This window comes from Puntigrus tetrazona, chromosome 2, assembly GCF_018831695.1.
Source record: "Puntigrus tetrazona isolate hp1 chromosome 2, ASM1883169v1, whole genome shotgun sequence".
In the NCBI taxonomy this organism is placed as follows: Eukaryota; Metazoa; Chordata; class Actinopteri; order Cypriniformes; family Cyprinidae; genus Puntigrus; species Puntigrus tetrazona.
In genome coordinates this window covers 20929423-20942714 of record NC_056700.1, presented here as the reverse complement: position 1 = coordinate 20942714, position 13292 = coordinate 20929423, and the positions used below count along the sequence as shown (strand labels likewise).

Sequence of the window (13292 nt, the reverse complement as noted above, 5' to 3'; positions counted from 1 at the left end):
TCTTTCTGTTGCTGTAGGATCCTGTGGTCCCGAGGGAAGTGTATGTCAGATGGTGGTGGCGCAGGCTCTCTAAACTGAACTATGGCCGCTCTGCCGTTCTGAGGCTAACGGCATCTCTCCTAGCTGCTTGACATCGTGAGCACTTCAATTTATGACTTATGAATCATAAGGATTTATAGACGTAATCTTAGGCTGTGTTCATAGGAAGCAGAATTAAGTAGGCCTGCATTTAACTGATTTGTCCCAAAAGAGAATTGGGACTGGATTTTAAATGACATGGGTGACTGGATAAGTAGAAAGACAGATTCATGATTGTGTTTTGATTTACAGGTATGTTCCCACAATGCACTGTGGTGCTAGGGTCACCTTAGACTCGAGTGTCCCATAAAGCAGTGTATTTAAGCAGAGTTTTTGGCGGTTTTGGAGTTTAACAATGTGAATTTACACCTTTGTGGACAGATGGGATCATTTTAGAGCTCTGGTCTTGTATGTGTGTGTGTGTGTGTGTGTGTGTGTGTGCGTGTTTGAGCAGCCATCTTGACTAGCCCTGTAAAAAGCATCTGAATTTAGCAGAGAGCAGCAAGATACTCCCACTGAGAGACTAAAAAACGCCAACGAAGAGGTAAAAAAACTGCCCCAAATAATAAATATTTAAAAACATGCACACGTATGCACACAAAGGAAGACAATTTGCCAAGATGGCACGTGTACTAAAACCCCCTGTGTGTGCTGAATATTCCCATTCTCTCTGATGTGTGAGATTTGAAACCTAAGAAACTTAATTCTTAGAGAGAGTGTAAATCTCATTAATGATAGATGAAATCCTGAAAACTGCTTCACTGTGGCATTCTAGGTTTCAGTTTCAGTTTAGAGTGCTTTATTGTAGTATTTTCCAACCTTTTTGGTCTTTTGTACCTCCACATCCCCATCGGTAAGGCTCAAATGCCCCAACACCGAACTAGAAATGTGTTCCTGTCTACATCATATTATCCTGTATATCTGAGTATTCATTGACACTGAATATCAATAAAATATCTTCACTTCACTACACACACACACACATATAAATATATGGGTAGTTGATGTATGAATGTGTCCTATGGTGTGACGTCAAAATGTAAAAAAAAAAGTTTGAATAGGACAAAAAATTGGATTAATAAGTGGAAGAGAAAGATTTACCACTCATTTAAGTAGTGCATAGTAGTGGTACTACTAGGTAGTGAAGACATACTGTCCTCGCACATCTACATAGTTCCCTTCTTTCCTTCTTTGTGCTCACAAATACAAGGCATCTGCAGATTTCAGTCTGTCAGTATGAGGCAGACTGAGCAGAAATGGAGATGCTGGATGATAGGAGAAATTTACACAGCAAAGCATTGAGCGAGAGATACATGTCACTGCAATCATCGGATGCTGAGTGCAGACTTATGCGCTGTTCCTGAGAGTTTGTGTAGAGTTCTTAGTTTTTATCATTTCAAACTGACAACACATACACGTCTTTGAAAGTGAAAAAGAGCAAGTCAAATAATTGACATTCCCTGGGATTTAAGTACTGTATCTTATTCGTTTTTTCACTATTAAGCTACCATCTGTGTTTTTTGGTGATTGTTAGTATATTATAGTTTTAAAACATAGAACTTCAGTTGGGTTGAATAAAATGCTAATTAAAGTTTAATCCATAAAATTTTAGTCACTAAATGTCAGACTTGCACAGGGCACTGTGTTTTGCTCCCTACGTGTATGCCCATATTTGGTTTTCCCGTTCCTGTTCTTTTTTTGCCATTGGCCTTTACTTGAGTTCCAGGTTTGTCTGTTAATTATCTAGTTAACTCCTCGTTAACTAAAGTGGTCCAAGAAGTTCTCAGCAATACATATTACTAGTCAAAAATTTATATTTTTATGGTAGTAAATTGACAAAAATATTTTCATGGAACATCCTAATAATTTTTGGCATAAAAAAAAATAAAACATTTAAAAACCCACACAACGTATTGTTTTCTATTGCTACAAATATACTCATGATACTTATGACTGGTTTTGTGCTCCAGGGTTACATTTGGTGTGCATTTAACCGTCCTTTACATTTAAATCAGCTTTTGCCCTCAGCTGTGCATAATTTTCAGGTCACTTTGCAGGTGGATCTCTTAAAGCATCATGGAGATGCTATCACACATCTTCTGGATTTAGTGCGTCTCAGTTTGTTCTGTTTCTTAATGTGATTCCAGACAGACCGGATGATGATTGGTTCTGATGACTGTGTGGAGCGCTGGCTGTTGTCAAAACGTCACACGATTATTACAATTAATGGCAAAATGAAATGTAAACTGCTATTTCCTGACACACTACAGCGGTAGATAGAAATAACAAAACTATTTAAACTGATGAAAATACTAGTGTTCTAACTATTTTGGCCACCACTGTATGTCAATCGAAATGTCATACTGCTTGTTTATTGTGTTTTTCATATAAAAATGAATAAAAACCATCGAAGAGGATCATAAAATGTACTATTGTGGAAAGAGCCACACTTGAATTTTCCATCCACTTTCAAATTTCAGATCTCTTGGACTTACAGACCTGCACAGAACCTCAGCGGCTGCAGCAGATAATCAGGGTATTGTTTGCCTACTGTTTTATAAATAATGCATATTTGGACACCCGTTTGACCTTCTGCTTCTTGCATAGTATATAGCAGAGACTAATACATATCATCACTTACATAACACTCCTAAATTATGTTCATCTGTAGATCCTCCAAGACCTGAGCTGGGTGTGTCATATAAGAGAGACGTCCAAAACAAGCAAGGCTCCTCCAAGACCAGGATTGAAAGCCACTGATGTAGAAACGCAAGCGGGACGTTTGATGTGCACTTTGCGACTCAGTTTAGTTTAGGATTACCAGCAGTCCACCCCGGGAGGAATTCGGGTTTGATTCATGCGAAAGCATCTCCAGCAGCCTCTTGGTGGTTTTGGGTTGCGATGGCATGCCCAATATTGCGTTGTCGAGGCGCAGAGATGCTATGTCAGTAGTGTATCACGTGCCCACAAGCTCCCTGTCTCGCGCCTGTGTCTGAAGCACCGTCTGAGCCTCCTCCCTCCCTCATCTCAGCGAGCAACGGCAGCACGAGAACAATTCGAATCAGCAATCATGCGGTCGCGCGGAGAATACGGTAAGGCAGCTCCGTGTGTGTTTACAGCTGGCAGCGGAACCGCCGTTATATTTATGCTTTCAGACATCGTGTGCGTTGCTCGTCCCGGTACAGGCTGCAGGCGCGAGCCGCCGAGGAGATGCAATTGTTGCACGGCGTTGTTGTTGCGTATGAACCAGAAGCTCTTTGTCAGCGCTGTTGAGCCCATCGACATATTTCCATTTAACCAGGCGTTTGCGATTGGAATCGTAATGAATTCAACGATTCGCGTTTTGATTTCGATTCGTTCGCGGTTCCGTTATTAATTCTTTTAGGCTATTTTCTCGGAGTGCACTGGAAAAGAAGAAAAAACCTTTTGCAAAATTCCTTCAGCACTCTCAAATGATGAAATCGTTGTGGATTTTAACAGAAAATTACATAACTGTTCTGAAAAAAAAATAATGTACATAACACTGGCTTTTGATGACTTTTTACCGACTTTTTTGTCTTTGTATATGCTACTATATGAAGTACTAAGCAAAAAATAAAAATGGTAACATATCTGATTCATTATTTACTTCTTTCTAAAACAAAATTACATAAATCATTTTGAGCACATGCATGCCATATGCTAAATATAACACAGGAACGATTTTTGTTTAATTTACAATCGAACGTGACAAAAGTAATTTGTTCAGTCAGAATAATTCAAATTTAAGTATTTCTTTGGATCTTTCAGAGTCGGCTCATAAGAGTCATTCTTTCAGGAATCGGATCACGGTAGTCATGCTTTATCTTTTAGATTAACTTAGGAGAACCGACTCGTGAATCGAAATACTCGTTTGTTTCTCGCTGTGTATTGTCGCGGTGCTGCGTTGGTGAATGGTAGCGTATAAAACGCTGTTCCATTCACATCGGGATGCACATTCAACCGCTCCGGCAACCGAACATCGTGTATGAGAGCGCGCGTGCTTTTGACAGGTTTGAATGTTTTTTTTCAATCCACAGCCCATCTTCGCGCCTCCCTTCCTGAGCGAGGTCCTTAAATGACCCACGAACACTAAGGAGCTCGGGCTTTCCCTGTCCGGATCATGGCATGCGCCCCATCCCGGACTTCCACACGCGCGGCGCCGAGGCTCGAGAGCAGTGAACATGGGAATCAGGTCCAGAAATGCCACTAACGGTGCCGAGGACTCGCGCGAGCGGAAAAAAGCGCTGGCAGCAGACCTGGAGCAGTGCGCGGGACAGGAACGGGACGGCGCGCTGCTGCTCGTCGGCTCGGGCAGGGAACCGGACTTCAAACGGGGCTCGCAGAACATCGGTCTGCTCGCTAAGACGCCCCTGGGCTACACGCGTCCCGTGAAGAGGAATAATATTAGGAAGCGACGGATTCAGAACCTCATCTACGACGCGCTCGAGAGACCACGAGGATGGGCGCTGCTCTACCACGCGTTTGTGTAAGTGAACCCAGATGCATTTCACACCCAGAAGCGTCCACACACAGAGGGAACGGCCCAGTAAATTATAAATTACAACAATTCAATTCAATCCAATTTATTTGCTCAGCCCCTTGCATTGTTCCAGCGGCTGCTTTACAGTGGATGCAGTCTATAAAGCTCACTAAGATTAATAACGCCTGATACGTGAACCTAAAAAGAGAGGGATGAAAATGAAATGGACAAAAACAGATCTTACTAAATCTTGGATTGAACTGTTGTATACGGAGAAGTAACCAAATACTGAAAACTGAAAGAGCAAATGTCAAAGTCTGCGAGTCATTTGTTTGAAAAATACATTCCGGTTGAACACTAACATGAATATAGAGGGTCGTTTTAATGTTAGTGTTTATTTACAGTAATGTAGAGAATGATGGCTTGCTTTTAATGAGCAGGGAAGCAGTTGTCCTGAGTTTTGCATTGAGCACTTTTAAGTGCATAATGTGTTCCAATTTGTGCAGGAGCTCTCCATGGTGCTGAAACAGAGCACGACCTCCAGCTGCTACCGCCAGAGCTGAGTGACCAGAAATCAAAGCACTTATAGCTGTCTAGCAGCCGGTTGTGGTCGTATAACAGCGCCATACTCTCACTGTAGAGCCAGAGATACTGCCTGTGATCATTGTGGCGCTGAGATAAGAACGCTGTGTGCTGCACAGAACTAAAGAGGTCCAGACTTGACAAAGTGCCTCTGGTCTGTGGAGCTGTCCGTGATCCTGATATCAGTACTGGTCGAGCGATTGTAAAGCACGGACAACATATAAGTGACTCTTATCTTAAAAAGGCAAGAATACATGTTAATGCGGTTTAAGTGGAAATTGTTCTTCTTTGTCAGGCATTAGAGTGCAGATGAAGGCCCAAGCTTGACAATAAATCTCTGTAGTCTACACTCACACACAAACACACATAATTCATGGCCCATTTTCTGTCCATCGCGCTTAATGCCTCGTGCAGGATGTGGATCATACAGTATCTGCAAGTCAGCACCGCTTTTCCCCAGTGTGTGTGGTTTCTCAGACTGTATCAGGGCTTTTAACCAGGCCCTTTGTATCATGTGAGGTTAGTCCACACCATATTAATGTGAATAATTGATTTAAAAATCTCTGTGTGCTGAGAAGTGTTGTGACATGTGTGTGTGTGGTTTGTGTGTCAGGATGGGTGTATTTGGGAGCAATTTGCAGTTAATAATTCAGTTTGCCTCCACCCTACTATAGCGGCGTATAGAGGAAGGCTTAAATTAAGTTGTTAAACATAGGGTGGGACTTCCCTTTTTATTGTTGTTTAATTGATGCTTTTGTTAATCCCAGCATTGCTGGTATAATCTCTGTGGAGCATGGCAAAAACATCTGCAGCAATAATAAAGGAAAACAAAAACAGTGCAAAATTCTTTTAAAGATTATATATGATGTGCAATAACCATGAATTATTCAATAAAAATAAAATATTTTATTTTCCTGTGTAAAATGTGTAGTACAAGCATAACAAATAAACGTTATATATGCATGCCAATGTATGTATATAATGTGACAAGTATTTCTTTACATATGTACTATACATTATAAATATATAAATCATAATGAAAAATATATATATATATATATATAGATATTACAATATATACTGTATACTATTGATATATGTATAGAAAGATGATTTACTTTCTATATATTAATAGATATTTTCAATAATTAATCATTTGATTTTCAGGCTGCACCTCTAGAGGCATAATTAGCAGTAGTGCAGGATGGGTGAGCCAACTATTGGTAACTTCCTCTAGATAATTGCCTTGTTCCCATAGCGAGTGGGTGCTTCTGGACTATTGGTTGATAAGAGAAAACCATATCAAACCAACACACTTTGTCTCTATCTGGCATTTTTAAACTGAAATCGCCAAATTACCAAGATGGCTCTGAAAGGTCAAAGTCAAAATGTGATGGGACATTGTGTAGTGAATAAAAGAGAATATAACAGTTTGTAAATGCCTCATCCATAGACTGATGTAGATCAGCAGATATGCTTAGCTTAGTAAAAAAAGCAGGTTTGGATTTCATATGTCCATTGTACTTGCTCTTTAAAATTTGACAGGATGTGTCTGAATTTGCCTTTGGCTATCGATTAGTGACCACCGACATACAACAGAGAACTGTAAAGCATATCTCAGAATGCAGCAATTCAATGATCTATTTTTCATCAAAGAACATTCCGCTTTTCTTAAACACACTGAAGATTGGATATTTATCTTGTGCAAGATGTCAGCTTGACGCATAAGGCTGATTTACTCAGAAGATTAAGATGGTGACATTAGTGTTGTGAAGAGTCGCTGGCTTAATTAAACTTTCCATGTGCTTCATTAAAGAGTTTTGGAAAGGTGTCAGGTCATGTGTGAATAATGGTTGAAGCAGAGTACATAAGTCAGGGCAATGATGATTAAATGAAACCACGCTCTTATGTTACCTTGGATATATGAAGTCAAAACCTTCAGTAGGTAGGGTCATAGCTTGTGGGGAACAGGGGCCAAGGCCACTGACTGCACTCTTGGCTAGAAACCCTAAGTGTAATTTGATACAGGCAGCTAAATCACACTAACACAGGGAGCTCACCATATATATAACGTGAGAATTTATGGAGGTTGAATATGACAAGCTGCAGCGTTTCACGATGGCATGGTGGTAGCAACATAACGGTTAAAGATCTGAGCTAGTAATCTGAAGGTTGATGTGGTGATTCATAAAGTGGAGAGCTACATCGCAATTTCGCCCTTGAGCAAAGCACTTCACCCAGGGTTGCTCTGGACGGGTGGTTCCTGTCATAAATATATTGTCAAGTTGCTTTGGGTAAGAAAGTGTCAGCTGAATGACTAATAAAATAACATGCTGGATGGATTCTAGAGGGCCAATGAGAGTAAGTTGCAGTAAACCAGTCTAGTAGCGGGTGGCTGCCGCAGTGCAAGATAACTGAAGGTCGGTTGGACATTTAGGATAGCGTCCAGGGTTTGTCCTCACCTGGTGGTGATGACAATGTGACCTTCAACCAATAGAGAGAAAAAGGGCATGGGGGGGGGTTGTGACTGGTTCAGAGGGGAGCTAGGTGACTTTCCAGTTTCTCTGCTGATTAATGTTGATTCACAGCTTTCTACAGCAAACAGAACGTCCCACTCCAGTTCCACACCGAGGTGATCCCACCTAATCCATTTTCTCCATTGATCCAGCCATTATTCATAATTAGAACAAATGTATCTTCACAAATTCTGAAGTCGAAATGTGTTGTATTTGTTTTCAAGACAATCCATTAAATAATATTCTTTCTTACAGACACAGATAAATTTTATCGAGCCTCTATGATATTTTACCTTTTTTTTTAAACTTAAATTTAAATTTAAATTTATGTAACTTGACTGTACTACAAACAATATCCGAGCCTCTGCTTTTAAACAAAAGAGCGAAAGAAAAACCTTGAACAAAGCATTCTTTTTGTCATCATTTGGATGTGGGCAAAGCAACATTTTGAACAAAAAGCTGAAAATTTGTGTTTTTGTAAAAGACTATGTCTGAATCAAATTCAGAACGTCGATCGAAAAACAGACGGAGTAAATCGAGTCCACCAGTATCGCCAAAAATTTGACAGTTTTGATTTATATTCTGTTTAATTCTTGATTGCATTATTTTGTTGGCTATCCTGTATGCATCTGCTCACAGTATGAAAGGGCTTGTTTCTGCTGCTTCTTCAGCAGGGATTCAATTCTTTTCAGAAGTGTGGAATACCATACTCTACCATATAACAGTGAAAGCATGGAAAACCAGAATATTCCATAAGTGGTGGGAAATTTTATCATAAATGACGGAAAATTCTGTCAGTGGCTGACTTTTTATCGAAAGTGCAGCCAACTGCTTTTGCTTCAGTAAAACTTCTCAAGCTGCTTATAAGTTACCACTACAGTTAAAGATGCGATATGTGGTTTTTTTGACTGTACAAAAGCATAAAAACACTATAATATGTTTACAGTTCACATTTTTTCTCTGGAAAAAAATACAACGTATTGCAGTATTGCAGCATACTCATCAATTTACAACGTTCTGTTATTAATTGCGATCACTCCTCAATCTGGTAAACTCCATGAACAGGCAGGAGAAACAGCTGTCCAATATTTTGAATTTGGCCTGCAGTACTCTTTTCAGCAGCTAATTGGGATTCCTATGCTTTTCTAGCTGGTTCTGCCTTCAGATAATTAGCTAAATGTAAAGAAAAAAATACTGTAATTGGTTTTCTTACATTCATCACAACAGGTGATTTACTTTCTTTTTGCCTAAGCAGCAGTTTTACGGTGGGATAAAACCAGAAACTCCAATGGCAGTATCACCTCACACATTTGCAGAAGGTGCAAAGTATCTTCCTCCGTAAACTGCATTACCCAGCATTCTGAGGCCACATGGTGATTCCTCACCTCTAGTTGGCCTCCTCTGTGAGTGTGTGTGCATGTGTGTGTGTGTGACCTTCGCAGTCAGATAAAAGGTTAAAGGATTTGTTTCTCAAAGTGAGAGAAAATCCATTTATGTCATATATGTACAGCTCTAGGCCAGTCTCTTTCTTTACACACACACACACACACACACACACTCGCAATGTGGAGGTGTAAATATGTTTGCGTGTGTGCACGTGCTGTGTGTGTGTGCTCTCTCTGCGGTTCTGTAATTCACAGATCATTTTATCACGGCAGGTTGTTGTGTTACTGAGTGAGAATGGAAATGGCGTGCTGTCAGAGAGGGGAATCCCTCTGAATGTATGCGTGTGTGTTCAGATATGTGCCAACAAAATAATGCGTTCCTCTTTTTGCTTAGCAAACTTGTTTGTCAGACTGCATTAAAGATGCTGGAGAAGGTGGTTAGCTCATGGGACATGGCGCTCATCTGGGCAGCTCCACTTTGAATATAGCATTTCTTATTCCTTACCTTTCTTCCTGATTCAACATCATTCTCTCTTCTCTACCTATAAATAAAAGAGACAAGAACCCACAAAGCGGTGTGAATAACAATAATTCTTTGCAACAACCCAATAGACTCCAGCTGTAAGATTGAATTGTGGCTTTTACAAGCAATTTGGTTTGTAAGTAAACATTGCTTTTGTCTAGAGACAGATTCTCACTATAATATGCGAGTATTGTAGAGTAAATGTTGCAAGCAAAGTGCATTTTTTTTGCATTGCTCTACTCAGATATTTCAGTCATCATGTCATGTTATGTCTATAGTATGAGAATTAAATGTCAAATTTTCGAATGTGATAAGTGAATTATTAATGTTTATTGCAAAACGGTTAAATGGATATTGTTTGTAGTACAGTCAAGTTAAATAAATTTAAAGAAATGTGTATTATATATATATATATATATATATATATATATATATATATATATATATATATATATATATATATATATATATATATATATATAAATAATGTATGCATGTATGTAATACTGATCACCCTCAAATCTCAAGCCTGCATGACCTGCATGAAACATTGGAGGACAGTGGTGTCCATCTAAAAATTAAAATTTTATTGTATGGGGAAAATGCATATTCAATTTATTTATAAAATTGTATTACTTGTGTTACATAGGGAGAATTTTCGGAAACTATAGATTATATTAATAAATATTTTAAGGAGGTCATATAATGCGATTTCAGATCTTACTTTCTCGTGTTTAAAGATTAAATTTTCAAAACCAAAGAGATAAAGTTATGACTTGCGGTCACGCTGTGGTTTGGCGTAAAGGAGCACTCGACGAGAATAAATAAAACTTAAGTGGTTTTAATTCTCTTCAAATGGACAAAATAATAATGTACGGGTAGGTAGGCAGACAGGCAGAACATAAACCACACATCTACACCTCGACGATCGGACAAAGGTGAACTCAAACACACAGGACTTAAATATACACAACGTAAATACTTAATAAATGAGACACAGGTGAAGGTGCTAAGACAATTAACTAAAAGTAGGTCACGCAGAGCACATGGCACACGACAAAAACAACAACAAAAAGGAGTCCTCGTGTGACACTTGCCCATCTACCAAACGCGTTTATGCAAAGAAAGAAGTTGGAACTATTATTATCGCTGTAGAGTTGTTTCTGGCACCATATTCAGGAGATGAACAAAGGCCTCGTCTGTTATGTGTTTTATTATTTTGGTGTCATAGTACCAGGACACAGCATCACATTATAATAAGGGGGCGTAACATTTTCACCAAGCTCTTCAATCAGAGCTCACCTCACTTTTTTAGAAAGATGAGCTTTGTACAAATCCACCCATTTCACATAAAATATGTTTTTTTCAAATAAAGATATTGCTTTAAACCAAATACACAAAATAGTGTTCTTTTTAACAACATGATATGATCCCTTTAAAAAGTGAGACAATTTTATATGTAATTTTGATATCTTCAATTATATTAATAATTTTTTTGTAAATGCTGGAAACTAAACAGAACATTAATATTAACAGTTTTTTGTTTTATTTAACTAATAAAATATTTCGTTTGTGTAGCCGTGTTGAATTTCTTTGAATTGCATTTCAGTAAGTTTAGCATGCCGTGGGTTGTGGCCAGTTCAATTTAGATTCTAGATCATGCATTTGAAGGGAACCAGTTCTTAAAGGCATAGTTGATCATTTACTCACCCCTCCAGACCCGAGTGTTCCTTTAAAACTCAGTTCACGGAGAGCTCTTCACAGCTCTGAAGAGTTTAGCTCCAACCAGCTCCGGCTCACACTTGGACGTTTCCAGTAATCCTAAAGAGCTTGATTAGTTGGATCAGGTGTGTTTGATTAGGGTTGGAGCTGTGCGGAGCTGTGGCCCTCCAGAAATTGAGTTTGAGACCAATGCTTTAAATGTTGACATTTGCTCAACCCGTTAACTTTTAATTAATGTGAAAAGCAAACTCCTAAAGACACATCAATACAGCAGAAGTAGAAGTGGGTGCTCTCTGTACAGGTGAACGTAATCTGCTGAGTACAGAATTCGTTTGAAGCGTTTGAAGGGAAGCATAAAATGATCTACCACTGATTGATCTTGCTGAGTTTAATGAGGCCATGAGCGCCGGCTCTGCCATCCACACACACACACACACACACATCTGCCTGAGTCAGGTCTGTCTGAGTAAAAGAGTCCCCAAATGTACTGGACAAGCAACCAGGTCCAATTCCCTCAAGCTCCAAATCTTTGCCTACTCTGACAGAATGACTTGCAATAAGTCCGAAATGCTGCTTGTCATGTAAAAGAAGCGGTCATTCAGCAGACCTTTTTTATCCAAAGCAGCTTACGGAACATTTATTACAGGGACGATCTCCCTGGTGCCTTGCTCAAAAGCACAGCGGTGATCGCTCATGAGTCATTCTGCTTTCCGGCTCCAAGTGTTTTTATGCGGCATCACCTTTGTAAGAAGTTTTGTTGCTGTTAAGTACTGGTGAAGTAGTGAATATGGTCAAAAGTGAGCGGCTTGATGTAAGGCCATCAGGGGCTTCCTTCCTGTTTGGAGCTCTTTATTAGATCTGTTCTGTATTAGGGCTGTTCATTTCTTCCATATATTTAAGCTAAAAGCACTGCCAAATTACATACTAATCTTATTCTAGGTTTGCTTCAGGACACCCAGTTCAGGATTCTACATAAGACATCTGTGGCTACGCAAGATATGCACTAAAACATCTTTAAAATCAATCTTTAGTTCATTAGGTTTCTGAATATTATAGAACCCAACGATCGTGATATTACCTAATTTAATGATGTTGAGTAAAAAAAAACTAACACATGAACAACAACAAAAAACATTTCCATTTTTTCACAAAATAGGAAGGATGACATAGAGTTGAGATTGATCTAAGAAAATATAATTATATTTTTAGAATTTTTTGTTTCAAACCTTAATTTTTGTAGTTACTCTGTTCTGAACATCAAGTCCTTTGTTTTTCTATCAAATGCATTCTAACTAGTTGGTTGAAGAAAATAATTTGGACTTATATATTTTATATTGCAATATATATTAAAAAAGTTATCAGGTAGCTGGTTAGCTTGCCAGTTAGCATCAGCTAACTATATTTTTTCAAATGTGTTATTTTTTGGTTAATCGTAAATATTGATTATATTCTTTTTAATTGGTGTGCTTCGATGAACTTCTCGGAATAACAAAAAGCTCTCAAATGCCACAAGTTTCAGTTTTAATGACAAAAAAAGTATTTAAACTCATTTAATTGGCAAAATTTGAAAAGTAATGTAAGATTTTAAAATACTATATTTAAATTTTATTTAATGCCATAAAATAAGATCTTCACCTTTGTCATCATATTTTGATTCACAAGAGTAATATTTTAGGAATTGGCACTCCAAAATTAGTAAGAAACAAGTAACTATTATTTTTCATTCAGCAAATATTGATACATACATGTTATTTATATTTGTTTATGAATATTATGCAAAATAATTCCAATGACTGGTTAGGAAATTGCTTAATGCTCTTGGTAGCAATAATAATTCATCTTATTTTTATTTTATTTATTTTTTTAACTGTAATAATATTGTTCTTAGTTTTGAAAAGAGCGTGTCCATGTTGGCCTGATGCCGATGTGAACATTATATGCTTACTTGCATTGCATTATTTGGATGTAGCATTGTTTTACAGTTC

General features: G+C 38.4%; 1 protein-coding gene across 1 annotated transcript in view; it reads left to right on the top strand.

Annotated features, from left to right (window-relative positions):
* Positions 1-3: 3 nt before the first annotated feature.
* The window catches only part of kcnq3 (potassium voltage-gated channel, KQT-like subfamily, member 3), a 32311-nt gene continuing 19022 nt past the window's right edge, over positions 4-13292 (top strand). The window contains exons 1-4 of the mRNA XM_043220563.1: positions 4-135; positions 2559-2614; positions 2750-3170; positions 4137-4585. Of these exons, the coding sequence (XP_043076498.1) occupies positions 4281-4585 (305 nt within the window). The 5' untranslated portion in view covers positions 4-135; positions 2559-2614; positions 2750-3170; positions 4137-4280. The remainder of the gene's footprint in view (positions 136-2558; positions 2615-2749; positions 3171-4136; positions 4586-13292) is intronic.